Raw genomic sequence first — 24,523 nt, forward strand, 5'->3', positions numbered from 1 at the left:
AGAAGCGGGCTGCTCTTCAAACAACTTGAAGTGTGCAGTGAAGCTCCACACAGTAAGAGGGGGTAATGTTACGGTAATGGCGGGGCGCGCTACGCTGGCGGGGACAACGCTAAGATCTCGGGCCGTTATTCCAGCTTGGCTGCCCAAGACACGGGCGGTCGGTCCCTGAACATCCCCACAATTAGTGGTTGTTACCAGCAGCCAGAATACGTATCTTTACGGTAGTTACATTACAGTCTACTCACAACTTGCATGAGAAGTGTGACAGCTGGTATGTAAAATAGCCAAGCGATACCCACCAGCTGCTGTATGTTACAGAAATCGTGAACGGCAAAAGTCTCCTGAAACAAATACGCAGACGGTGACAACTTCCTTTGGTGCAACAACTTTGGTGTTCATATTCTTAGAATACATATGTCAACTTTTGGCTCCTCCAACCCCGCGGATTTTCGACTATCACGCCTTCGTTGAGTTCCAAAGTTCCATTTTCAGCTTCCACAATGCCGCCCCTTGCTCGGCGGTGGGGAGCGGCACTGCTCATTGCTTGTGTCACTTGCTTCATGCTTTTTACTTCGCACCGCAACCTCGAGTTGGCCAGGCTCAACTTCTCCTCCTCCTCTTCCTCCTCCGCTGATGCAGGGCCGGACTCGGACTGGGGATCACCCCCGGTATCTATACGTGATAGGCTGCAGAAACCTCCCCAGCACCCCGTCACCAAGATGAGACAGCTGCCGACAGGGCCCCCTTCGAGACTGCCCACAGTACAGACCACCTTCGGCCCGGAGTCTGACAATGACCGAAAGGTACGCCTCGAGAGACAAGCTGCCGTCAAAGATGCCTTTCTTCGCTGCTGGAGCTCGTATCGCACCAAGGCATGGATGAGTGACGAGCTGGAGCCAGTTAACGGCGGCCGAAAGGATACCTTTGGAGGATGGGGAGCAACACTAGTTGATAGCCTTGACACGCTATGGATCATGGGTTTGAAGGATCAGTTCTACGAGGCCGTTGCTGCGGCAGCCAACATCAGCTTCGAGACCACCTCGCGAGCCGAAATCAACGTCTTCGAGACAAATATCCGGTACCTAGGCGGCTTCCTCGCCGCATACGACCTCAGCGAAGACAAGAGGTTGCTGCAAAAGGCCAAGGAGGTGGGTGAGGTCTTGTACCTGGCCTTCGACACTCCCAACAGGATGCCCCAGACGAGATGGAATTTCCATGACGCTTCCCGTGGAGAGCGACAAGTCGCCCATGATGCTGTCCTCCTTGCCGAGATTGGGTCCTTCTCTCTCGAGTTCATTCGTCTCTCTATGTTGACGGGTGATCCCAAGTGGTTTGATGCTGTGCAAAATATCATGGAGGCTCTCCAGAAACAACAGCAAAAAACACGTCTTCCCGGCATGTGGCCTGTCGTAGTCGATGCAAGACGGATGGACTTTGGCAGACACAACCATTACACGCTAGGTGCAATGGCCGACTCGCTCTACGAATACCTCCCCAAGACTCATGCCCTTGTCGGCGGCTTGCTTCCAATGTACGCCGACATGTACAATGCAGCTATGGATACAGCCATTCGCTACAACCTCTTCCGTCCTATGGTGCCTGATCAGAAAGACATTCTAATGACGGGCATGGTCCTGGTCGGGTCAGAGAATGGAAAGAGAGTGACACAGATGCGTCCAGAAGGCCAACATCTCGCTTGTTTTACCGGCGGAATGCTTGCTCTCGGAGGCAAACTCGTTCAGAATGACACCCATATCCACAAGGGAGAGCAGCTCATGGACGGGTGCGTGTGGGCGTACAAATCCATGCCCTTGGGTATAATGCCCGAGGTCTTCCACGTACTACCCTGTGACTCGACCGATCACTGTCCATGGGATGAGGAAAAATGGAAGTTGGCCGTCGTTGAAGCGGCTGGCTGGGGGCTGTCCGAGAATAAAGAAAATGATTTGCATAAAGCGAACAGAATCATCAACCACAAAAGGCTACCTCAAGGTTTTGTCTCGATTCCAGACGCGCGCTATATCCTTCGCCCCGAGGCCATCGAGAGCGTCTTTCTCCTTTACCGCATGACGGGTCGCCGTGACCTTCCAGACTCAGCCTGGGCCATGTTCCAGGCCATTGACTCCAACACCAGGACCGAACTGGCCAACTCGGCGCTGCTCGACGTTACCGTAAAGGGGGGGAAACCACCCATGATCCATTCCATGGAGAGCTTCTGGCTGGGAGAGACACTCAAGTACTTCTATCTCATGTTCAGCGAGCCGGATCTCATCAACCTCGATAAATTCGTCCTCAACACAGAGGCACATCCATTCAAGCGCCTTATTCCGTGACCTGGAACCCTTCACACCTTCGCGCGTGCCACGCCACTAGATTCACAGGTCCTGCGTCACGGAAGCGGCTCGGTATACCTACAAACACTGCTGGAGGACTCGTAATGCTTCTTCATTTCAACTAATGTCTAATTAAACTAATTGAATGGTTACTGCACATGTGAGCATTTATAATGAGGCGGCCTCTCACACGCGCACTTCACTGGTTACTGCTATTCACTTAACACTCGGAAGAAAAACCTTCGTAGCGCGGAAACTAGCGCACCTAGTCGACGCGCTCCCATTCACTTGTACATCAGAAAGCAGTCAAACAACAAGCACCATCTCCAAGGCCTTCCTTCTCGACAATAGTCTTTCCTCTTGAATATTTGGTCAAGCTACCACGCAAATCAGAGCCTCGCTTCTCAACAACTCGCTTCTCCTTCCAATCGCTAGCCAAGTAACCTTTCACATCAGAATTCGGTCAAATCACAACTACCATATCTCACGCCCTTTTCGGAAACGAACTCCTCAATAACGATCTCCTGCTTTTGGTCCTTGGTCGAATCACGCATCGCCATTCCTTACGCGCTCCTTCTCGACAGCGATATCCTTTGAACCACAATCATCATGTGTCAAGCTCTGCTTCGCGACGAGCATCTTTTACTTCTGATCTTTGGTCAAGTCACTCATCAGGCTGACTACCTCTCTCTCCGTCAGACATGCCGGTCGTTCGAGGCTGTCGCTTCTCAATACCTCTTTCGCCAAGTGGCGGTCTCTCCTGTCGGTAATGATCTTGCAACATTTCTGCGCGTTGCCTATAGCCCTAGGCTAAGTCGACATGTCCAGGAGCTAATCTGGCTCGAGTTGGACTGTCCCATTGTTGAGGCGAACAGACTTCAACAGTGGCCCTTCCCACCTATTTTGGTACCACCCTGGGATCAGACGATTTCACGCGAGAACAGTCTGTTCTGGCACTCATACTCGCCTTTGGATGTTCCCAGTGGAAATGGCGAGGAGCGGCCGTACAGTGTACACGACGGACTTTTGCCCGTTTTCCTCGAGGCTATTGCGCGGATGCCAAAACTCCGTACTTTTACCTCCACTTCCATGGACTTTGAGCCATTCCATCTCCGCTGTGGCAGAGAGATTACTATGGCCCGTTCCAGAGATCTGCAGAGCCAGCGCTGGAAGTGTGCCAGTCGGCCGCCACCAATCGTACCTAGGGAAGATTCTCGAGCAAGCGATGTCTTCTTGAAAGGGACCGAGCTCTACGTTCTTCCAGCTCTGGCACAGAGGAACGCGGTAGGCAACAGGTGGCTTCAGCTGCACTGGCCCAACACTACTTACTTCGAGCATAAGGTTCCACAAATCCCCCTCCAACTAACGCATGTACCGCCAATATCCGAAGCTCTAGTCGAATTTACATTCAGCATTGGAATGGTTGACTGTCCTCCCGGTGGGGAGCTGGGGCGTCGTCAACGTCACCTCGAGATGCAGTACAAACTGCTAGCTTGTCTCGCAAATGCTCGGAACTTGCGCACCCTGCGACTCACAGCATACCAAAGGTTTCCAGCCGCATCGTCCTGCGCCAAGAAGGCCGGTGACCATTACTTCTTCGATCTGCTGGTTGGACAAGAGGCTGGTCCCAACAGCGGTGAAATCTATCTACCCCATGTCAACTCTTTGAGTCTTGAAAGCATCATGTACAGCCAGGCGAGTCTTGAGAAATTCATCGCGCGTCATGCCGACACTCTTCGTGTTCTCAAGTTATCGGACTGTCGCCTGGAGTTCGACACGGTGAAGCGTCTAGCCACACTGGGCTTGCAACTCAACAAGTTCGAAGTGACCTCGGTCAGGTGGATGATCCAGGATATTAGGAGAACTAGAGATGGACCATATAGATCTCTCGGGGGCCGTTGGACAAGAGTCTTTGAATTCATCACTCCTGAAGGCCTTCTAGGATTCGTCAACGACAACACGACACCAGAAGCTCAATGGGCAAATCTGGAACCTACGCGCTTTGGTCGCATACCATATCAGGCGTACTTCAACTTTCTAGTCACGACTGAGGATGTCCGAGGGCTTCATCGAGTTCAGGGCGTCGACGGGCACATCGCGTATGGCGACGAATTCGAGAGATGTTGGGAGAACCTTGTCCAGGAAGGAAAGGGAATTGACTTCCGACAGCCAAGCCATCCGGAGATTGTGAGATGCTTGGGCGACGAGCATGGAGAGGGATTGTACTACCCGGATGATGGTGCAGTCATCTATCCGACCGGTGAAACGCCCGAGTTTGTCACATCTGATCCGACCCTTCTCGAAAGGTTGAAATTGCGCGCTCTGGAACTCTCATTATCCCCGGAGCACGCGGAGGAAGTGCAGAGGCTCATGGAAAGCTGCAAGCGTGAGCAAGCAGAATTTGGTAACGAGTGCTCATTCTGAAAGGGATGGGTTATCATCGCCGTTGAAGTTTACTTCAGAACTCAGAAAATTCTAGTTAGGAAGAAGGGTTGATAAGTAACGCCTGCTGAGATAGTTGAACAGTCGGAATGGAAACAGAGACAAGTATCTGCATGTATGGGAGAACAAAAGAAGGGATACAAGGGGGATTGATAGGGAAAATGTGCTTCGGTATGTAGTAGGTTGCAAAGATCTTATCTGATGGCACAAGCATTCGAAGTGATTCTCCGTGACCACAACTGTAATCACAGTACCTAGTGCTATTACTTGTAGACAATGATAGCCGTAGGAAAGCGGTTTTGGAGACTGTCAACATGACGTGCTCAAGGCGGATCTTCAATAAGTCACCTCTCTGACTCTCGTCCCCATCAAAATCACATAGATTTCTAGTACGACGGTGGGCAAGAGCATGACCGTCCTGCATTGGTGAGCATCCGAGACGCCCAAGCTCGGAAACTTCGCGCCTCGGCTGTGATCCCGTTGGCCAATCTGCAACAACGGCCGACTGGAAAAGGCATCGCCTACGAGGGAACCAGTACACGACATGGTTGTAGATCGGGTCGATGGCGCAATGCCCGCCAAGGCACATGCTGAACCCTAACCCTTGTCTGCCAAACAACAACTCGTTATCCCTCTACCGTGGGGGGTGGAAATGCGACGGACGAAGAAATGGCATCTGATTGCAGTCTGGAAGCTGCATTTCCTTTCTTCTTTCAGTGAAACCTCATGACGAACAAGGCAATCACGGTCCCGAAATGTTTGGGGGAATTGCGGGGTTGAAGCTTCATGTCTCATCAGTTGAGCACGCCATCGATTCTCGGGATATCGCAATGGCTTGGGGTCGCTGCCACAGAACCGGCGACTTGGTCGGGGTAGCTTAACCTAGGTAGGTACAGAAGGTGTCATGAGAATGGGATGCTCGGTTCTGTTTTGTCACAACCTCGCCGGCTAATGATCACGCAATCGACACCAGCAAGCAGCACAATCACTATTATAAGTGAAACATGATGGTGGTCCAGATGGATGTCAACGTTCTTATCGTGTCTTGAAGCAGGCCTAACAGTTTAATATATCCTCGCTATACCCCCTCTTTTTATATTCACCTTGCACTCGCAACTGTCCGTCATTCACACCTTCAAGATATCTGAATCCTCCCGGCCTGTTGTTTTTGAATCAGTCATTTACTCACTCAACCACATCTCCCATTCTCACACACATATACCCTCAGACACAATGGCTCCCGGAATTCTAGTCGAGGAGGCCCAGTCCACCGCGGATGCTGCTCCCTCCGTGTTCAAGCACAAGAACGCCTACCGCAACCAAAACGCCCCCCGCGACATCTTCCCCGACGGTATCCGTACATCGGGCCAGCACCCTCCCCTTTACGACGTCCTTAAGCCCTACTCCGAGTTCCCCAAGGAGATCACCGGCCCGACCGTCTGGAAGCGCGAGGACTTTGTCAACAACCCCGAGCGCTGGGTCCACCCCTTCACCGATGAGGAAGTGCAAGAACTCTCCGACACCGCGGACGCCTTTATTGCCTCCGGCACTCCCCTCACGGGCATCTCACAGGAGAACTTCCCTCTCCCCAAGCTCGGCAAAGTTCTCACCAACTTCCGCGATGACCTGCTCAACGGCAAGGGCTTCATTTTGTTCAAGCGGTTCCCCGCCGACGTCTGGGGTGCCGAGAAGAACGCCGTCGCCTACATGGGCTTGGGCACCTACCTGGGCTACTTCCTTTCGCAAAACGGACGCGGCCACGTCTTGGGCCACGTCAAAGACGTCGGCGACGACCCGACCCAGATCCACACGGTGCGCATCTACCGCACCACCGCGCGACAGTTCTTCCACGCCGACGACGGCGACATCGTCGGCCTCTTGTGCGTGCACCGTGCGCAGGAGGGCGGCGAGAGCGACATTGTCTCTGTCCATCATGTCTGGAACACGTTGCAGCAGGAGCACCCGGACGTGGCCGAACTCCTCACCAAGCCCATCTGGTACTTTGACCGCAAGGGCGAGGTGTCGGAGGGTCAGCAGGAGTGGGTCCGTCAGCCGGTTGTGTATCTGGAGAACGGCGGCAAGGGGAGGCTTTACTGCAAGTGGGATCCTTACTATGTCAAGTCTCTGACTCGCTTCAGCGACAAGGGGTTGATTCCTGCATTGAGCGAGGAACAGTTGAGGGCAATGCAGATTCTTGAGGAGACGTGCCAGAGGCTGGCGCTGCATATGATTCTTGAGGTTGGCGATATCCAGTTCTTGAGCAACGCACATTTGTTGCATGCTCGTACGGCCTATAAGGGTGAGTACTCTTCTTTCTTGTCTTTTACAGTTTTTAGGTGGATGGCCCTGATCGATACTGACTAACACTGTCCAAAAAAACAGACTTCGCCCCTCCTGCTCCCCGTCGTCACCTCCTCCGCCTCTGGCTCGCTACCCCCGAGAGCGAGGGTGGCTGGGCTCTTCCCATGCCTGACAGCGACGAGAAGAAGCGCGGTGGTATCCAGGTGAACAACACCCCTCCCAAGGCTCCTCTCGATGCCGAGTGAAGCATTGATTTTGATATGTCTTTCCTTTTACTCTACTTCCCCATGTAACAATTTGTTTCCTTCCTCTTTGTACATATGGACGGCGATGACTAGTTGGAAACCATCTTGAAAATGATTAGGTCGGGGCACGACATACCTGTAAAGTAGCAGGAAGCCTTTTCGGAGACCTACGTCAGAGACAGATAGAATCCCGGGATACAGAACACGATATAACATGAATGGCATTGAGTTGCGAACGCTTTCATATTTTTTTATTTTCCACTGCCGGATCTTGTATGTTGCTGTACTTCTTGTAATGCCCATAGTCTGGCTTACACATCACAGAAATAATGCGACCTTTTTCTGCATTGCTGGATGGCCAGTGAGGTCTTGTATATTTTGGCTATGTATATTTTGGCTATTTCAGATACTTTTCCCTGAACCTTTGTAGTTTTCAATTTCCAACATCCCGGACCCTTGCTTGATCAAACCGAGATCTGCCACGTTCCCTTTCTAAGCTGGTGCAAGAAATTCTTAAGTGCACGAAGGACAAAAGGGTACAAACTTAGTTTGCACCTGGTTGGCAGAAGTTCCGCAGTCGCCCCAGAACTTGGTAGAATCGTTCTTGACTAGTTCGCAAGGCTCCTCTCTAGTGGCGATGAAGACTATCTTCTCGCACGTCCTACACACCCGATGCAGAATATGGTGGGTACACATTTTGAATATTCCTATAGCTATGTGGAGGCTGATTGGATGTAGGCGGTTATGGTAGTATGAAGGGCAGAAGGGTTGTTGCTATTATTTTGCTTCACGTTTTCGGTGGATTTCCAAGGGCTTTTGTACGTGGACGGATGTATTGTAAACTTGCCAAAGGTACGTCAACTAAGTTTCTAATGCATCATACTTGGTGATGCATCGATCTTCGCTGGGAACTGCCCATTCATTCTCATCTTCTCACAAGCTATCATCCGACTTCATCCTAGCATCATCAACAGACAGGACATCAAAAATGCTTCCCGCTCTTAGCAAGTGCACCAGCCTACAACGCCTTGAGTCGAAACTGATACTTCTCCTGAAGAAAATGTCTATATGGATGCAGCATCTACTTCGTGAGCTTGTCAAAGTCGCGGCAGATGTGTGTCGTCTTGGCCGAGGGGAAGTTTGCGTGCACTCGTCCAATGTATATCCAGGGGATGGTACTGATGTTGGATTTGCACATGGTGGTCTGGCGGAGGTTATCGATGCAGTGTTCTGTTGGTTGATGATCTCAGTTTAGCGGTCATATTGTTGGGATTGGTACTGCATGTTCTCACTAAAACGAATTCAGTACTCCCTGCGCTGCTGCTCCGTCATGTCTCTATCACCGCCGATGCCGTCGGGATAGAAGTGCTTCCGGACTAGGTCCTAGTCCGGGTAAGAGATCGTCAATCAACGCATCAGAGGAGCTACATCACGGAGAAATGACATACCGAGCTGTGAAGTTCATGATAAACCTCCAGCTCGGTGATGTACCCCCCTCTTATCCAGGAATCGGAAGAGTCTGGTTCGACAATTTGTTAGCATACTCTTCGGAGATCTTGACAACCCCAATGTCAATGTACAGATCTTCCCAAGCCTTGTCAACATCGTAGTTTGGCGGCCCCTGCCAGCGGATATCATTGTCGAAGTAGTTGTGGAAGACAACCTTTCCCTACTCTGTTGCTTTGATGGCTGACGAGAAGACTTCTGGCGGATTTTTCATGACGTAGTTTGCAAACCAGAAAGATCACAGCGTTTGGCTCTTACTATAGCCATGTCTTGGTAGCTTCGATGGGACGTTATCAGTGAACTGTGACTTCACCTTCATAGTCCGAGATGTCAATTCTCTCAAACAACCCAGCCAAGAGTAACCAGGACCAGTGAGCTTGACAAGAGAATGACTGCAAGTCCGAGTCATCGAGGCTGCTCTCGCCAAGTACCTTTAATATCTTTTTGGATCTTGGGGGTGTTGAGCTGTTCAGTGTCCAGCTTCTCGGTCGACTCTACCGCTCGGCGGGGGTTGTACGTTATGCGAATATTGGTGTCTCGCAGCTGGGAAGTCGGCACGTACGTGTAGCACATCTCGTGTATGTATCCCGGAGCTGGGTGAGTATCTGCTGGAACTCAGAAGTTTGAGGGGCGGCGGGCCTTTCGGGTCTAGAAGCCCGATGGAAGGAGACAGGAAGCGACGGAAAACGAAGTTGTCGAGGACCACGAGTTCAGCCTGGGAGACCGGACCTATTCGCCTCTTTCTCCGCCGTCATCCAGCCTGAACTCGATCGCATGCGAAATTGTCGAATCGCGGGGCGCGGGGGGACGACCGTGATGCTATAAAGCACATTTTGCCGGTCAGCTCTCCGTTAGACGTCGGCTCATAGACGGGAGCCGGTGTTGTGATCATGGCAGCCGAATGTTCCCCGGAGCATTCGGTTCCCTAGGTTGCCTGCCAATGTGCGGCTGTCAAAAGGGTGCAGTCCACGTAGATTGGTGAGCTTCAGGTGGTACAGATTGCTCACGTTAGTGGAGTGCCCTGCAGGATGCACCGTAGTGCCTCTGACGACGGCCATGCACTAACGGAACTGAATGACAAGGGCGATTACTCACGTTCTGGGATCAGCCAGCCAATGGTCTTACACGCTTTTTTGGCTTCCAGACATGGCGATCCTGGTTGAAGAGTGACACGGTGATCTAACTCGCGATGAATGAGCGGAGGATTCGAGATGTAATGGGAACTGTAATGAATTACGAACACGTGAAAGGGAAAATTTCGTTTCAGGATTTGGAAAGAAAAGTGCAGTGGCCGGGCATCGGCATGTCCTACTATACAAGGCGACGCATCATCCCCTGTACAATGTCATTCTTGTTGGTCTTGCGAGTCGGCGACGAAGCACACTGCAAGGCAAGAGCGACGGGATGGCAGCAGACCTCGATTCCGTCTCCCCTTTGGCCTTTCCACTTTCCAAGCAAGCTCTCGAGTCCAAAGGAGTGGAAGTTACAATTCACGGACACAATTGCCATCATGTCTTGAAGATTGGACGGCGACGGTTTGAAGACGACCAATATTCGATCTTGCTGCACGATGAACCACCACTCGGCGATGAATCTACGCCAATCGCTCAAGCTTAATCATCTCTCTTGCCTTTTATGATTGCCTCCCTCAGCCGAACCATCTCCCGGGAATCCAAGTTCTCACCTGGGTGACCTGGCGGATCCTCTCCCTCTCGCCATCCACCCATCGACCTTGAAGACTGCGGCCTCTCCCCCACCTTCGCTTATCAATCCAACTGCATCTTCGACCCCATTCTCATAGACCCGGTCTCTTTCCAGTGCCACGATGCCGACCTAGTCTCTGAGTTTCTTTCCCGCCAAGAAGACTGGGGGATGCTCTACCGGGATGCAGATCACAACTCTACCATGCCGCTCGAGGAGGTCATGGCGGGCAGATGGGGGTATGGTTATGTCACTCGGGAGTTCCAATTCTGCACTGTATTTTTTCTTGGAAGAAGACATTGCGAGCGGCGATGGGTGGCTCTGGTAAGAGAGCAATATCGGATGGGTATGTGGGTGATGACCACCATACCAACTATTGTAAGATGTGGATGTTGCAAGGGAGTGAGGAGATGAAAGAGTTGGAGGTTTATAGTTGGCGGCGGCAAGGTACCTTGAGCGAGCAAAGACAGCCCAATTTGAGACAAGCTTTCTCGATGTAACCAACCATGGCGTATCTCAGTCGTAAGATCTGCTACGAGTCTTGGTCATGCTCCTTCACAAGTGGACACTGTTAATACCTATCGATAGACGAGATAGCAGTAGATAGTCACTGTAAGTGATGCCTTCCTTCAGAATCTGGGGGTCGCTGGCAAAGATGGCCTGGCCGGGTAAAGCTCGGGAGAAAGGAACGATTGTTGGTATGGGCTGGCACTGCCTTTGTGGTGGGATGGTTTCACCTTCCCTTTTTGGCCTGCCATGGTGTGTTAGTCTCCAGGGCTTGTGTTACTTAAGTATGCAAGTTGGAACCAACAGACACTTTCAACTCCACTCATAATAACCATTTCCACTCGAACTCGACGTTATCAGTCATTCTTCTTCCCATCATCAATCTTTCCACCATGTCCACTCCACCGTTGACGGACACGAGCGCTGTGTCACAGGCCCCGAACTCTGCATCACCAACTGCATCGCTGACGCAGACGATCCCACACACAACCGATTGGGCAGTCTTCAAGGGCAACTGTCACTGCGGCCGCTATCGCTTTGAATATTCGCTCCTCAAAAGCTATAGGCTCGTGGACATAGCTGTGAGATGCACCTGCACGCTCTGTTCCATGAAGGGCTACATTTGGCTTCCTTGTCCTTCGACGCCTGACGAGGCCAAATTGACATGGACACGAGATCATGGCCCTTTGATCAAGTATGAAAGTCCTTTGGTAGCGGATCAGGTGAGTGCACAATGATTCACAAGAGGGGGTATGCATGAAGTATACCATAGTGCGCGTTGCTGACACTGGACATTTTGAAGTTCTGTAGCAACTGTGGCACGGGATTGGTGGGCATGCATTCGCATGGACCTCTGAAGGGACTACTGTTGGTCAATGTGCGGGCTTTTCAGGGTGTCAGTATTTTCTTCCTTGAGTAAGAAAGACACTACTTCATATATTGGGCGGTCAACAAACGTCAGGATTCACTAACCAGTCTTCCAGGTCGCTTGTCAAGACAGCCAATCTCGAAGACGAAGTACCTCGCGAACTATTGCCTTGGAGTCCAGATGTCATGTACCACGGTAGGTGCCACTGTGGAACAGTTCGGTTCGAGCTGATGAGGACCGGACGAAACCCGGAAGAGTTATGGCCAGTGAGAGAGGACAATTGCAGTTCCTGTGTGAGAGTAAGAAGAACCCTGTATCTGTATGCGGCCATCGACAGTTACTAATTGTTGCGCTCATTCAACCTCAGGATGCCTTTGTCGGGATGTATCCCATGAGGGACTATGTAATCCTTTCCGATGAAGCATACACCGAGACCTTCGAGTACTTATATAACCAGCGGGCGCACGGTCTTCGGCACTGTGTCAATTGCGGCGTGATGGTTTTCATGATAGTTTATGGGCCTCCCGATCTCGCAGAAAGGCTGAAAAATATCGAGGAGCAAGATCCTGAGCGGTACAAGGTGGTGAAGAAGATTGCTGAGGGGAAGCTGAAGTTGCAGCCCGTGAACTTGCGGACACTTGAGAGAGTCGACTGGTATGAAATTCGGCAGCGGATCGAAAGAACTGATGTAGGAACTGAGGGCTATGTTCTCGCTGATTGAACAACGCTTCAGTTGGGTGACGGGATGCGGTTGATACGTACCTCTAGTGTGTATGTGTTAGCTTACGAGTGACCACGTTCTGTGTGGCCTCGCTTTGACAGTTCTAATATTATGCGCGATGACTTTTCTATCTAACTCGCAAAGCCATCGAAAGCACCAGTGACTGATGACCTAGCAAGAGACTGTTGGAGATTTCTAGAGTTTTGTGTCGCGTCGGCGCCCCTCCGATCATCACGATTATCCCCGGCTGTATTGCTCGCTGTTGCAGGCTTGAGGCTAATACGTAGATTTCAAGGATCAGAGTATCGCTCAAGCGGACACAACGCCGTACCTGATCAACCCCATGATTGCACCAAGAATAATTGCTACAGGTGCCTTGAGGTTGAACCAGCGCCCACCGACGTAGCTCGTCGCCGTTACCACGACCCACCACGGGTCAGCGCCCAAGCTCTTACCATACTGAAAGCCCTCATCGATGTAACCAACACACCAAATCCGGTAAACAGCGGTATAGATCAGCCCGACTGCGCTAGCATTCACGCCCCTGAGCACAGCCTTTACCCATCTTTTGCTCCTCACCGCACTCCAAATCCCCATTGTACCATGGACCAAGATCAAACCCGGGCTGAAAATGCCCACCCAGGCGAGGACCGCACCTGCTACCGGGTTATTACCGCTGCCGATGGCGGTCAAGGCCCCCAGGAACACGGCAAAGTTGAAGTTGGGCCCTGGGAAGGCCTGGATCAGAGCAAGTCCGATGAGAAAGTCGCGGGGATTCACCCAGCCCTCGGCAACAACGTATTCCCGCAACAGAGGAATAACGACAGGGCCGCCGCCAAAGATGATTGTTCCGGCAAGATACATGTTGACGAACAAGTGGTACAGGAGGGGAAGTCCAGGCGGATTCGGGAAGACGCCGCGAGTGACCATGACGGCAACAAAGGTGGCGAAGAAGCAAGCGACGATTGCCGTTCCAATTTTCCAGGAAAAGTCGAGTCGAAACTCACTTGGAATGATGCGTGGCTCGCTTTCGGCTGTGGAGGACGACATGGATGCTTCTTGTTCGGTGACTGGAAGGTCGGACATCTGCGACTGTTGTCCGGCTCTTGGTCGGGTACCGGAGCTGCTTGACGCCGTCGCTGTTGCCTTTGCCACACTCGACATTTCGATGTTTTCTTCGTCATCTGCACTGTTCCTTCGCCCTTGTCCCGCGGCATTGTTATCGTTATCCGCATCTGAAGTTGATCCGGGCCACTTTCCAAAAGGCCATGCCCTGATGAGCTTGACCTTCAGATTCGTACCAAAACCAACGATGGCCGAAATCGGTTGGTGCATCCATCTCAAGTCATGTACAAGTGTCGCGATGCCAGATGCTAGCATCAAGATCGGGAAGTACCAGAGGGCATTGTATAGCATGCCGGCAGTAGCGCCGAGGAAGACCAGGATCCTCGTTAGCCGGTCCGTGATGGCCTTTTCGGATAGTTCGACGGCAGCAAGGGCAATGACGCCGACAGTACCGGCGTTAAGGCCCGATAGTAGAGCATACACCGGTCCCGGAAGGGTTTCGTCAATCTTTGAAACGCCGACAGCGAGCGCGTACATGCCGATGGCACCCGGTAAACTGGTTGCGTCTTATTAGACTGTCGTTCACGGCAGGTAGGTGATCGTGTGTAAGGTAAATGTTTGATGCTGTGACTTACCTCCACAGCAGGAAGCTGAACACGGCGGCAAGGAATCCGTCTTGTATCAAGTTGATACAGTACAACATCTTGGTGCTGCCTGGTCCGCTGAGGGCCTGCGAGACGCTGAAGAGCTCTTGGTACACCTGCTCATCGATCCATTTGGTCTTTTGCACGAATTTGTCATTGAACTGTTATTGTCTCCTTGTCAGCCCATAGGTAATCTTGCAGGTTGGCCAATTTTAAGCAGACTAATTAGGTTGTTGCAGTTCAGGCCGTTTCATTCAGTACAGACCGCACTCACTATCCTGAAGTGGACCGGTGGCCCACCAAAAGCCGTGAAGCCCAAGTGCCAGTTGACTCGGAAGACCTTCCAGCTTCGCGATGCCAGTGCTCTCGCACGGCCAGTGAAGTTGATAGGTACTGGAGGTTGAGGTGACATTGCTATCGTACGAGATTCCCCTTTCGTCCCTCGCCGTTTAAATGTACCGCAAGTAGAGGTAGTGGTTGAGGTCCCCGCTCGAAGCTTGGTGATCTTTTCGTGGTGGTGTTGTGTTTTAGTGGTGCGGGGTCGCACTCCATATGCTGTATAAACGGTGCGTATTGGCCCCTGTTGAGCTCCCGTCGATAAGGTAAGTTCTGACACTTGGTGTTACAGTAGCTGATCTTTAACAGTTGTCAGCGTCCTCCTACCATCCACCGTTCCGAGCTGTTACGGACCCCAAAAAGATGATAATGTTAGGCAAATGCGGTCGTCAAGTGTTGGAGGGGGGGACGACAAGATAAAAGAGCTTTATAGCGTCCATTGTCAACCCTGAAGCACGCCTTCCATGTAAACTATGTCGCCACGTGCGTGCTTCAATGGGCCAGAATGAATGCCGAGCCTCTTGGGAGCATGGTGGACATCTTCCCCCTGTCAAAATGGCGATGTCCCCTGCAGATGCAAACCCCCCTTTTCTGCAAACACATACTATGTACAAAGTGACCCAGAAAGTGCAAACTTGGAAGGTGCAATGATGGTCTTAGGTATTGGCGGGGTATTTAGTTGTCTTTCTGGGCCTTTTGGTCTTGGTCTTCCTCTTTCTTCTAATCAACCACCCTCCGACTCTTCCATTGAACCCACCTTGAGCACCACGAGTGGCTGCAGACTTCATTTTGACGGCCGGGATTCGCATGTTCTTTGTATGGGAATGAAGCACCGGCACGTGCAAAGACCCCCTTAAATGCAAATATTGCGCGCTGTTCCGCATAGTGTCCAAATTGTCTGCACTTGATTTTCGGGGCCCGTCCTCGATATTCTCGTCGTAACGGTAGACGACCTCCTTAACTCCCGGCGCATTTTGAATTGCTCTCATGGCCCCAAGGTTATCATCTAGTGCAGTGCTATCTATTGCTGTTGACACTACAATGAGCTCAGAATCAATTATACAGCCATCAGGAACTTTACTGTCTTCTGCTACTGACGTGCATATCCTATGGCGGCCTTGAAATGGCGGCAACCCCAAGCTGCAATGGAGTGTTACGACAAGTATGGCAAGTTCTTGTATTGTCTGGATCTCTGATCAGTTGTGCAACCAAAACGCATCGACATATACGCATTGCGCCCAGCAATGTCTTGACAGATGACTCGAGTGAAGGATACTGCATGATACCAACCACCAAGCCACTCTAGACTAGTAGGTACTTTGGCAAGGAAAACCGCTCAATAGAAGCGGAATTAGGCAGCCGAGTAGTTGCCTTTATCAAGCTAGCTGAAGACAGGTACATCTCGAATGGAGTAAAATTCCGGCCGATGGACCTCATAAGCAAATCTCGATACTTCACTTTTGATGCGATCAGTGGACTTGTCTTTGGTAAAACCTTTAGCTGTATCGAGGAAGATCGCGGATTGCAAGAGCTATGTTGAATCCAAACAGTTAAAGATCCACAGAACTTCCAATTCCATCTTGTTTCTTGAAGTAGTAACTTAACTAGATAGTTCTATATATGTCTCTTTAGATGGGTTTTCTTCCCCGCAGACAAACCAGTTGAAATTGGGCCAATTATCTGGTAAGTGCCTGCTCTTTCTGTTCTTTCGGAATGGGTCATCGGAAACAGAGCTTGGCTGGTGTAGGTTACCAATATGAGCTCTTTCAGGATTGGTGCTTGATACGAGACTTTCTGGATTCGCGTCACTCGGTCAGAGCCCAACGATCCTGCGCTGTTTGCTTCCAGCGGCACTGACCTTGGATAAGGAAAGCCATTGGTGACTGTTGTGGCTCTTTAAGTGAAGAATTGTTGGGGTAGCAAGAAGGTTTTCGAGCGAGAGATGAAAGATATCACTTTTCCGTTTTTGCCCCAGGCAATAGCACTGAACCTTCAATTCTGGCCCAGTCCTTGCACCCATCAAGGTCCGTTGATGGCCCGCAAAACCTTAAACACGTGAATCACAGTGCGGTCCGACAATAGCAGTGGCTCAGTGGTCAGTGACTCTGTGGATCACGGTTCTTATATATTCCCAAATTACCCATCGGCTCTATTCACAATCTTCCCAACCGCCCATTTCCACTTTGCGTGATAATCTCACCTATATAAGCTCTGCCAGCTAGGCCAAGGTCGTGCGAAATTCAACCGCTGAAGCTTAGACCGCTGAGCAGGGCAACAACGACGGGAAAGGCATATAGTACGTACACATATGCAAGCTCACTACAGCCAGAAATGTCCTCAAACCACAGCGCTCCCAAAGAGTACCTCACACTTTACCGCGATGGTAGCCTCGGTAGCGCCCTGATCGAAGCAATGGACGAGCTCATCCTTGCCGGCCGTTTTCCAATCATCCCCGGCGCCGCCCTGGACCACCCTATCAACCTGACAACTGAGCCGACTGGTAGTGAAGCAGGCGATCCCATTGATATAACTGGCACCACAACCACAACCGAGCCCTCGTCTCCAATTATTAGTATGAAAACCAGCACCAGCACCCATGCTTCCTCCTCCTCCTCATCCACCACGCCAAGAGACCTAAGACCACAACTCCAGTCCCAGCCACAGCAACAGCGACAGCAGACCCTCGCATCCCTGACCCACAAACTAACCGATCACGTCCTCACAACCTTTGACCGCGTAATCGCCCAAACGCTCGCCACACATGATGAAGTCATCAACAAAATACCGGTGATCAAGATGAAGGGGAAATTGAAGCAGTACAGACTGGTGGACGATATTTGGAGGTTGTGGGTGGAGGATGTTGAGATTGCTGTTGGTTCGGAGAAGAGGCGGAGGAGGAGACAAAGGCCTGGAAACGTCAAGGCAGATTTGCGAGACGGTGGAAGCGGTGGAGGTGAAGGAAAGGGTGAGTTGGGTGCTAAGAGGAAGAGAGATGAACATGAAGATGGGGACAGTGAAGAGAGAGCCGAGAAGAGAAGCAGGGGTGATGGCGGTAACGGAATCGAGCAGGGTAAGAAAGATGATGATGGCAAGGGACTCGAGGTCATCAGGGTTAATAAGTTGTTGATTGTTGCTTGCGATGGGAGGGAACCAGATGCAGGGAAGAAGCAGAAGAAACGAGGAGGTTGATAATCATTGATGGCGAAATGGGAGAAAGAGCTGGAGGTTAATGCAATGATAAATTGGTACAGCTTTGGGACAATAAACAATGAATATTCATGACGAGAAGCAGAGTAAGAAAGAAGAGGGAGATCAAGAGATGTGTTGGGAGTCGCTGAGTTGTAATGGGCGAGGCGGATAGGTGATCTGATTGCAAACGAGAAGACAGCGTGTTGCAGCGATGGACTTAAGGTCCTGCAGAGCAAACCAGCTTTGAGGAGGATGGACATTATAATTCTGACTCAAGTCTGCGAGGATGCCAAGTTGAATGCAACAGCATGCGTTGAGATCGTTCACTTCTTTTTTAGCAAGCAGACAATGTTGAGCCAAGACAGATGCCTGGCACCTGCCAAGTTTGGCAAGGTTGGGACAGCTCCAGCTCACACAGCTGTCAGAGACCCGCTTTTCAGGTGGGGACGGCTGCTTCGACGTCAAGCCGCTTCCGGTTCCGATTTCGACTACAACCTCACTGGGACCTCCTCACCACTTACACGCCATCCCCCTTCATCCTCGTCCAACCATTTTTTGAGAGGCGGCGGGCAGTAGTCATGGATCTCCGTCCCAATCATCAATTTGACCCTTGGAGTGCCGATGCCGAACGTTTTGACGGTCCCGGTATCAACTTTGACGACATCGACTTCAATGACCCCGCGAGCATCTTCAAGGCCCTGGGCGGCGGCGGCCCAGGCGGGCTACCCATCCCAGAAAGTCAATCCCCAGATTCCGTCCGCCGCACGGCCAAGGAAAGACGTGACAGCATATTCGCTTCCTACGCCAAGTTGCACGATATCCTTGAACGACATGAAGACACTATCCAAAAACGCTGGGCCAAGAAGAAGAAGGAACAGCGTCTCCAGATCCTGCTCAAGGCATGGCCCAACATGGCCCCCAATCATCGTCCTGACTTTGAGGCCTTCCTCAAGGAGTCTGAACAACAGCGCATGTCGGGCACCAAATACAAAGATTGGTTCATGTGGCCTTATATCAACCAAGAGGATCTCTCTCGTCCTCGTTTACTGCCACTGCTGCTAAACTCGCGCGGACGCCACCACCCTTGTACCTTTGCCGCCATCGATGCCACCAATACAAAGTTTGCCTTTGTTACGAAAGCCGTTGTACCCATTTTCCTTAACGAGCACACCATGATCCTCAACGGCGTCGACGAAAAGCACCCTGACGATTACGGCAAGCTTTTGTCCTGGGACGAGCACCCCAGCAACTTCGAGTTGGCCATGAGTCAGAGACAGTTCCTGCCCGGTGAAGGACTTCTTGTGTTGGAAGTTCAGGATCGCCTACTATCTTTCTTGATCAAATGCTGCACCGAGATTCTTCACGAGATCCCCAAAGACAAGCTTTTGAGCAGCTCATATCCCGTCCAGCCCGAGCCACACATGAAAGAAGAAAGTGAGACAACCGGATTCGATTCTCTTGCTGTCTTGGCTGCTGAAGCTCCTTACAGAGTACCCGCCAAACTTGACTTTGGCCGCATCGAGTCGCTTCTGGGCGCTCAAGCGGCAGCCAGTGAAGATCACCTGTGGTCCCTACGTGAGGATCCCAATTATTTCGTCGACAAAGCCCTGGAATTGCAAGAACATCGCCCAGAGACCCTCAAAGACCGCTGGGGTAAATCCTATCCCGTCAACGAGGAAGTTTTATGGTCACGTATCTTGTCCACTCTTGTCAAGACGGCTTACATGGACGTTGAGGTATACAACGAGCTTCATCGCCAAGCCCAAGAGTTGCAAGGTCTCCAAGAAAAATATGCAAAGGCCATATCAGTCAAGGACGACTTACCCAAGGAGTATCTGAAGGCGTTACTCAAATTCCGTTTCTACCTTTACCAGGCCACCAAGGGTGTCCTTGGCGAACTGAAACAGACAGTCATGTCGTCGCCGCCCATGAGATATCTCTCGATCCGAGCCCAGGGATCACTGCGGGATCTGAACGACGTCGCAGTCGCCTTCAACCCTAACCACAAGCTGACTCCAGTAGAAAAGCGGTTGGTCTGGCTTCTGAGGACGCTGTGGGAGGACGGCATGGACCTGTTCCTCGCCTCACAGCCCATAATTGTGGACGAGTTGGAGCGCCTGCTGGAAACTGAAAAGGAAGCTAGCCGTATGATATCGTCCTATGTTGCTGGCTTAATCGGACAGCTGTCCATCATTACCCAGTGTATGAGACAGCTTGACTGCTACCAGCCGTGGGCCCGCAGCTTTGAGAGTCTCAATATCGACCATGAGGATAACATCAAGGCTGCGTTTGCCGAAACTAGCAAGCCTTGGGCAGCTATTGTCAGGGCTACCAGTGAAAAGCAGGGCAGGTTCCATTCACTTGTCCGGCTGGGTAAGCCTGCATCTAGGAGATTTTTCTACCCCGTCGACAAGCGCCGCACCAAGGAGAATGTGGAGGCTCTGAGAAGTGCAGAAGGCAACCTCGACGAATTCTGGAAGGGTGTCGATCGAATCATGTACAAGGACGCAAACAACCTTGAGAACACGTTCGTGCGGAGACTCCTTACTCAATGGCGAAGTCTTCAGCGAACACCTGAGTGGGTTGAATCTCCCGCGCCAAGTGCAGACGACAAAGGGGCGAAAACAACTGTCGCAGATGTGGATGAATTGATCGTCCCCTTCTCTTCTTTCTTCTTCGGCCTCGCAGCTCCCAAATCCGAGCCTACCCCGTCTCCAAAGATCAAGGTTAAGACGCGTGGAACTACGAATGCCTCAACGGAGCCTAGCACTCCGGAACAAACCCCCACCCCGGACGTGACTGGGGATAAACAGCCTACTTTTGCCGTTGATGCTAGATCCATCAAGGTTTTTCGTACGCTGTTCTACAACCCCAACATTACCTCCAGCCCTGGCGAGATTCCCTGGAACGACTTCCTACATGCCATGACCTCTACCGGATTTATGGCCGAGAAGCTGTATGGATCTGTCTGGCAGTTTCGTCCTACCAGCCTGGATGTTGAACGGGCCATCCAATTCCATGAACCGCATCCTAAAGGGAAGCTCACCTTTATGATGGCAAGGCGAATCGGCAGACGGCTGAGCCGGGCATACGGATGGATGGGGTCAATGTTTGTTTCGGAAAAGTGAGATTTTTTTTTCCAGCGGGCAAGGAAGAGATCGACGGGAGATGATTTGAAGCTATGAACCAAGATAGGTAGAACGATGTTCAGGATCTGGATAAACAATTGAGCAGGCATGTTTGGATGAGCGAAGGGATAGCTGCATACCTAGATATGGAAAAGGTAGGGTGTCCAGAATCAATAAATTGTTTTGGAACTGAACCTCGTGGAAATCTCCGCACCTAACAGACTGACGGCACAGATCCTTACATCGACCATCTGCCCATTCTCTGAATCTCCTTCACCACCCTCTCCATATCTCTCCATATCACCCAAACGCCGCATCATTCAACATCTTCGGTGTCACCAAATCCACCAACGAAACAACCCAAACCAGCACCACATAACACCTCGACACCCATCAAACCTTTGACGCGGCAACCCATACCCCTGTCTCGAATTCGGCGACCACCAACGCGCCACAAACACCACAAATTCCCACAATAGTATCCTCGCCAGCTTCCTCGCCTCCTCCGTCATCACCAGCTTAGGGTGGGCTATAGCTTCACTACCTGTCTCACTCAGCACCTTACATGGTATCACTGATTAATAGGAGCAAGCAATTCGAAAGAGGAAAATGGCTTATATAGAGTCCGAATTAAAAGAAAAAAAAAAAAAAAAAAAAAAAAAAAAAAAAAAAAAAAAAAAAAGGCCGGTGTGTCTTATGTTGAATAATGGCAAGCATCCAGGACCTCCCAAGTAAGTAAAGATAGTCATGACCCTTTCTTCTATACGTTTCCTCAGACTATTCCACCTAGCTTCCAACCGCCTCCATGAATCCATCACGCCTCCTAGTCCCACACACCATCCCAGGACGCCCATCATGGAACCCAAAGAAAACTGCTCCACTCGATGGCACCTAACGCAAACATTAGCACGCAGACGATACTTCTCGGCAGGTCATCGATATCGACAAAGTTACTCACCGGCAAGGCTCAGCTAGGTACCTAGCAACAGCTCACTTCTGCCCACCCTTCGCACCTTCAGCAGCACCAGGGGCCTTGTCAAGGGCATGACCCGCAGCAACATCAGCAGCGCCATCCTTGAACTGGCCGGAGATCTCCTTTGAGGTCTGCCAGTGCCAGGGGCCGTTGTTGCGCTTGTTGATTACGGCATTGGCGTCGGCATTGGATTCGGTGGCGGTCTCGTCGCCCTCATCTTCAAATTGCTCGAAGTCCGCCTTCTTAGGGCGCCAGATCCAGGGGACACTGGCTTCGAAGCGCTTGTTGATCGGTGCGAGTGCAGTATTGGGGCTTCGAGGAGAGCGGATGGGGGAGGCGGCGATGAGGGCCGTAAGGAGGGAGAGCAAAATGATGAATCGCATTTTTGAGTTCGTGGGATGTTAAAGGTGGTGGTGGCAGTTGGTGACGCTATAATTGAACCTGATGCTGATGCCGACGCTAATGATCCAGACTCTGGTGAAGGTGAAGTCGGATCCTTATACTTGCTTTGCTCAAGAGTCTATCGGAGACTTTGGCACGCGAGGGAAACGTTCAGGTACATCGATTCTGGGCCAATGTTGGCGAACGGTAACCAAGTGCTTGACTGCGTGATGCAATGGCGGTTACGGTGTTACCGACCCACGATCACAAGCTGATGCCATCTTGAACACTCAGATTTCTTAGATGCTCGGGATCGAATGTTTCTGTGGTTGACGGGTGGGGACCACAACGCCATACTCGTTAGCTATCAGGTCTTGGAGTAAGAATTGATCGACCTTTGCATCCATCTCGACGCTTACCGCCAGATCGGAGAACACATAGCGGTAGAATTGATGTGGACACGAAAGCATTCAAAGGAAAATACCTGGTACGGTTTTAACCGTTTTGGATACACTCCGTCTTGGCCTTGCGCAGCCGGTCGAGTGAGAACCATCCAAGCATTCTGAGAACGGGACAGGATTGGTTTAAGTCCGATGGTGATGGCTTCACGATGCGCTTTGGTTCTGAGTACCTAACAACGGCAGGACCATACTTTCAGTAGGCTTACCTTGTGCCGTCCATCGCGTGCCTGACAAAATCCGAGTATATGATTTCGAGTCACCGATGCACCGGCTTTCGTCGGGTTGTTGCGCGGGTTGTCAGATGTGATGTCAGCTGCAGCCGTTGCACCAGGAGGGGCAGGTGCACCATTCGTACTTTCCGATACACCACGGAGTTTAACAGCCACATCGACGATGAATGATTTTCCTCCCCGCAACCTAAAGGAGCTTGGAGTACACTATATGGAATATGCCCACTTTGAGCTGCCGCCCGGGGCCAATAGCCGAAGCACCTGGACCCAAGAGATTTCTCACTGCCAAATGATAAATAAAGCATCCAACACCCTCTTATTAGCACATCACCTCAAAGAACTTCTGCAGTACGTCCTCCCTTCTTTTGGTCTCCTTGCAAGTTCAGTGTCGATAACTAGATCACGATGCAATACGAGAAGGTCCCCGACGTCGAGAGCTCTTCAGAATCTCTCTTACACTCCATCTCTACACCCGACCGCTCCGAACAGCACCGATGCATTCGACGAGAACCAAAGTATACAAGAGCTTGGAGATTGATGCGTGATGAGTGGCCTAGGCCAGCGAGAATTGTCCTCGCCATCAATGTAGCCTTGAGCGTCCTAATTTTATGCCTGTATCTCCACGCACTATGGAGGATACACTCTTCCCCGTTCTACCAAGCACCGAGACCTCCATACTGTAAGACAAGGCACCGAATCCTACCTATGTGTTTACTATGGCTGTTAAGCTAACAGGACCGCAACGAACAGCGCCCCTTCTCGAAGACGACGTCATCGAGTACGAAAATAAGCGCTTCCATCCCGATCGCATTTTTCAAGAGGACCCCTCCCCCTCCGTCGACAAAGCGTGGGAATCCATCCTCGGTCGTGAGACTCCTTTCCATTTCCGCCTCTCTCACTCTTCCTCCTCCCTCCTTCCAATCCATTTCAGACTTGCTCTTCTTCCCTCATCACTAACCCAACCCACCTCCAGCAAGCGACGGCATAGTACGCCTCCCCCTCGTAACCTCCCAAAAACTAAGCTACCCATCCTCCGAGATCTACTACGCCCCGGGTTCCTACATTTACGGCGTCTCCATGTTCCACCAGCTTCACTGCCTCGACCTCATCCGGCGCTCTTTTTGGCGAGGGCATTACTTCCCCAACACCTCGGAGGCGGAATACCACGACCACCGGGCGCACTGTCTCGATTTTCTGAGACAGGCGATAATGTGTAATGGGGATGTACAAATGACGTATTGGTGGAACAAGACTTATACGTATGTTGATGAGGATACAAAAGAGGAGAGGTACACGGAGGAGTATTTGCGGATGGATAAGAAGGAGAGGGCGTATGGGACTGCGTTGTTGTGGGATGTAGAACATCAGTGTAGAAGCTTTGAAAGGATACAGGAATGGACGAGGAAGCACCAGCTGAGGGATGAGGAGTATTGGAGGGAGGCACCGAATTTTAGAAAGGCGGAGGAGTAGGCCGGTAGAGATAGCTTATTTC

General features: G+C 51.3%; 11 protein-coding genes across 11 annotated transcripts; 7 read left to right on the forward strand and 4 right to left on the reverse strand.

The window, feature by feature from the left end:
• Window positions 1-500: 500 nt before the first annotated feature.
• NEUTE1DRAFT_58018 (uncharacterized protein) lies at window positions 501-2,486 on the forward strand (the record flags this gene model as incomplete). The annotated part of the gene is made up of 2 exons (XM_009849031.1): window positions 501-1,148; window positions 1,200-2,486. The coding sequence occupies 2 exons, from the start codon at window positions 501-503 to the stop codon at window positions 2,331-2,333; spliced, it is 1,782 nt and encodes a 593-aa protein (XP_009847333.1).
• A 456-nt stretch (window positions 2,487-2,942) lies between these two features.
• NEUTE1DRAFT_36391 (uncharacterized protein) lies at window positions 2,943-4,757 on the forward strand (the record flags this gene model as incomplete). Its single annotated transcript, XM_009848851.1, has 1 exon — window positions 2,943-4,757. The coding sequence occupies one exon, from the start codon at window positions 2,943-2,945 to the stop codon at window positions 4,755-4,757; it is 1,815 nt and encodes a 604-aa protein (XP_009847153.1).
• A 1,188-nt stretch (window positions 4,758-5,945) lies between these two features.
• NEUTE1DRAFT_144321 (uncharacterized protein) lies at window positions 5,946-7,321 on the forward strand (the record flags this gene model as incomplete). The annotated part of the gene is made up of 2 exons (XM_009849870.1): window positions 5,946-7,074; window positions 7,158-7,321. 2 exons carry the CDS (start codon window positions 6,009-6,011, stop codon window positions 7,319-7,321), a joined length of 1,230 nt encoding a protein of 409 aa, XP_009848172.1.
• Window positions 7,322-8,402: 1,081 nt separating this feature from the next.
• Window positions 8,403-8,552, reverse strand: NEUTE1DRAFT_35704 (uncharacterized protein; the record flags this gene model as incomplete). Its single annotated transcript, XM_009848815.1, has 1 exon — window positions 8,403-8,552. A coding segment is annotated over one exon (150 nt), but the record flags the coding sequence as incomplete, so codon positions are not given.
• A 71-nt stretch (window positions 8,553-8,623) lies between these two features.
• On the reverse strand, window positions 8,624-9,400 carry NEUTE1DRAFT_135005 (uncharacterized protein; the record flags this gene model as incomplete). The annotated part of the gene is made up of 3 exons (XM_009849871.1): window positions 8,624-8,704; window positions 8,770-8,840; window positions 9,259-9,400. The coding sequence occupies 3 exons, from the start codon at window positions 9,398-9,400 to the stop codon at window positions 8,624-8,626; spliced, it is 294 nt and encodes a 97-aa protein (XP_009848173.1).
• Window positions 9,401-11,241: 1,841 nt separating this feature from the next.
• Window positions 11,242-12,247, forward strand: NEUTE1DRAFT_36589 (uncharacterized protein; the record flags this gene model as incomplete). The annotated part of the gene is made up of 4 exons (XM_009848860.1): window positions 11,242-11,287; window positions 11,396-11,757; window positions 11,838-11,950; window positions 12,019-12,247. Coding segments are annotated over 4 exons (750 nt in total), but the record flags the coding sequence as incomplete, so codon positions are not given.
• A 508-nt stretch (window positions 12,248-12,755) lies between these two features.
• NEUTE1DRAFT_34669 (uncharacterized protein) lies at window positions 12,756-14,745 on the reverse strand (the record flags this gene model as incomplete). Its single annotated transcript, XM_009848766.1, has 4 exons — window positions 12,756-12,900; window positions 12,944-14,245; window positions 14,325-14,494; window positions 14,608-14,745. The coding sequence occupies 4 exons, from the start codon at window positions 14,743-14,745 to the stop codon at window positions 12,756-12,758; spliced, it is 1,755 nt and encodes a 584-aa protein (XP_009847068.1).
• A 2,255-nt stretch (window positions 14,746-17,000) lies between these two features.
• On the forward strand, window positions 17,001-17,858 carry NEUTE1DRAFT_107585 (uncharacterized protein; the record flags this gene model as incomplete). The annotated part of the gene is made up of 1 exon (XM_009849872.1): window positions 17,001-17,858. One exon carries the CDS (start codon window positions 17,001-17,003, stop codon window positions 17,856-17,858), a length of 858 nt encoding a protein of 285 aa, XP_009848174.1.
• A 578-nt stretch (window positions 17,859-18,436) lies between these two features.
• Window positions 18,437-20,995, forward strand: NEUTE1DRAFT_76708 (uncharacterized protein; the record flags this gene model as incomplete). Its single annotated transcript, XM_009849873.1, has 1 exon — window positions 18,437-20,995. The coding sequence occupies one exon, from the start codon at window positions 18,437-18,439 to the stop codon at window positions 20,984-20,986; it is 2,550 nt and encodes an 849-aa protein (XP_009848175.1).
• A 981-nt stretch (window positions 20,996-21,976) lies between these two features.
• NEUTE1DRAFT_98177 (uncharacterized protein) lies at window positions 21,977-22,342 on the reverse strand (the record flags this gene model as incomplete). The annotated part of the gene is made up of 1 exon (XM_009849874.1): window positions 21,977-22,342. One exon carries the CDS (start codon window positions 22,340-22,342, stop codon window positions 21,977-21,979), a length of 366 nt encoding a protein of 121 aa, XP_009848176.1.
• Window positions 22,343-23,436: 1,094 nt separating this feature from the next.
• NEUTE1DRAFT_35848 (uncharacterized protein) lies at window positions 23,437-24,501 on the forward strand (the record flags this gene model as incomplete). The annotated part of the gene is made up of 3 exons (XM_009848825.1): window positions 23,437-23,710; window positions 23,782-23,898; window positions 24,005-24,501. 3 exons carry the CDS (start codon window positions 23,437-23,439, stop codon window positions 24,499-24,501), a joined length of 888 nt encoding a protein of 295 aa, XP_009847127.1.
• Window positions 24,502-24,523: the final 22 nt, after the last annotated feature.

The sequence above is a fragment of the Neurospora tetrasperma genome (assembly GCF_000213175.1).
Source record: "Neurospora tetrasperma FGSC 2508 unplaced genomic scaffold NEUTE1scaffold_1, whole genome shotgun sequence".
Classification (NCBI taxonomy): domain Eukaryota; kingdom Fungi; phylum Ascomycota; class Sordariomycetes; order Sordariales; family Sordariaceae; genus Neurospora; species Neurospora tetrasperma.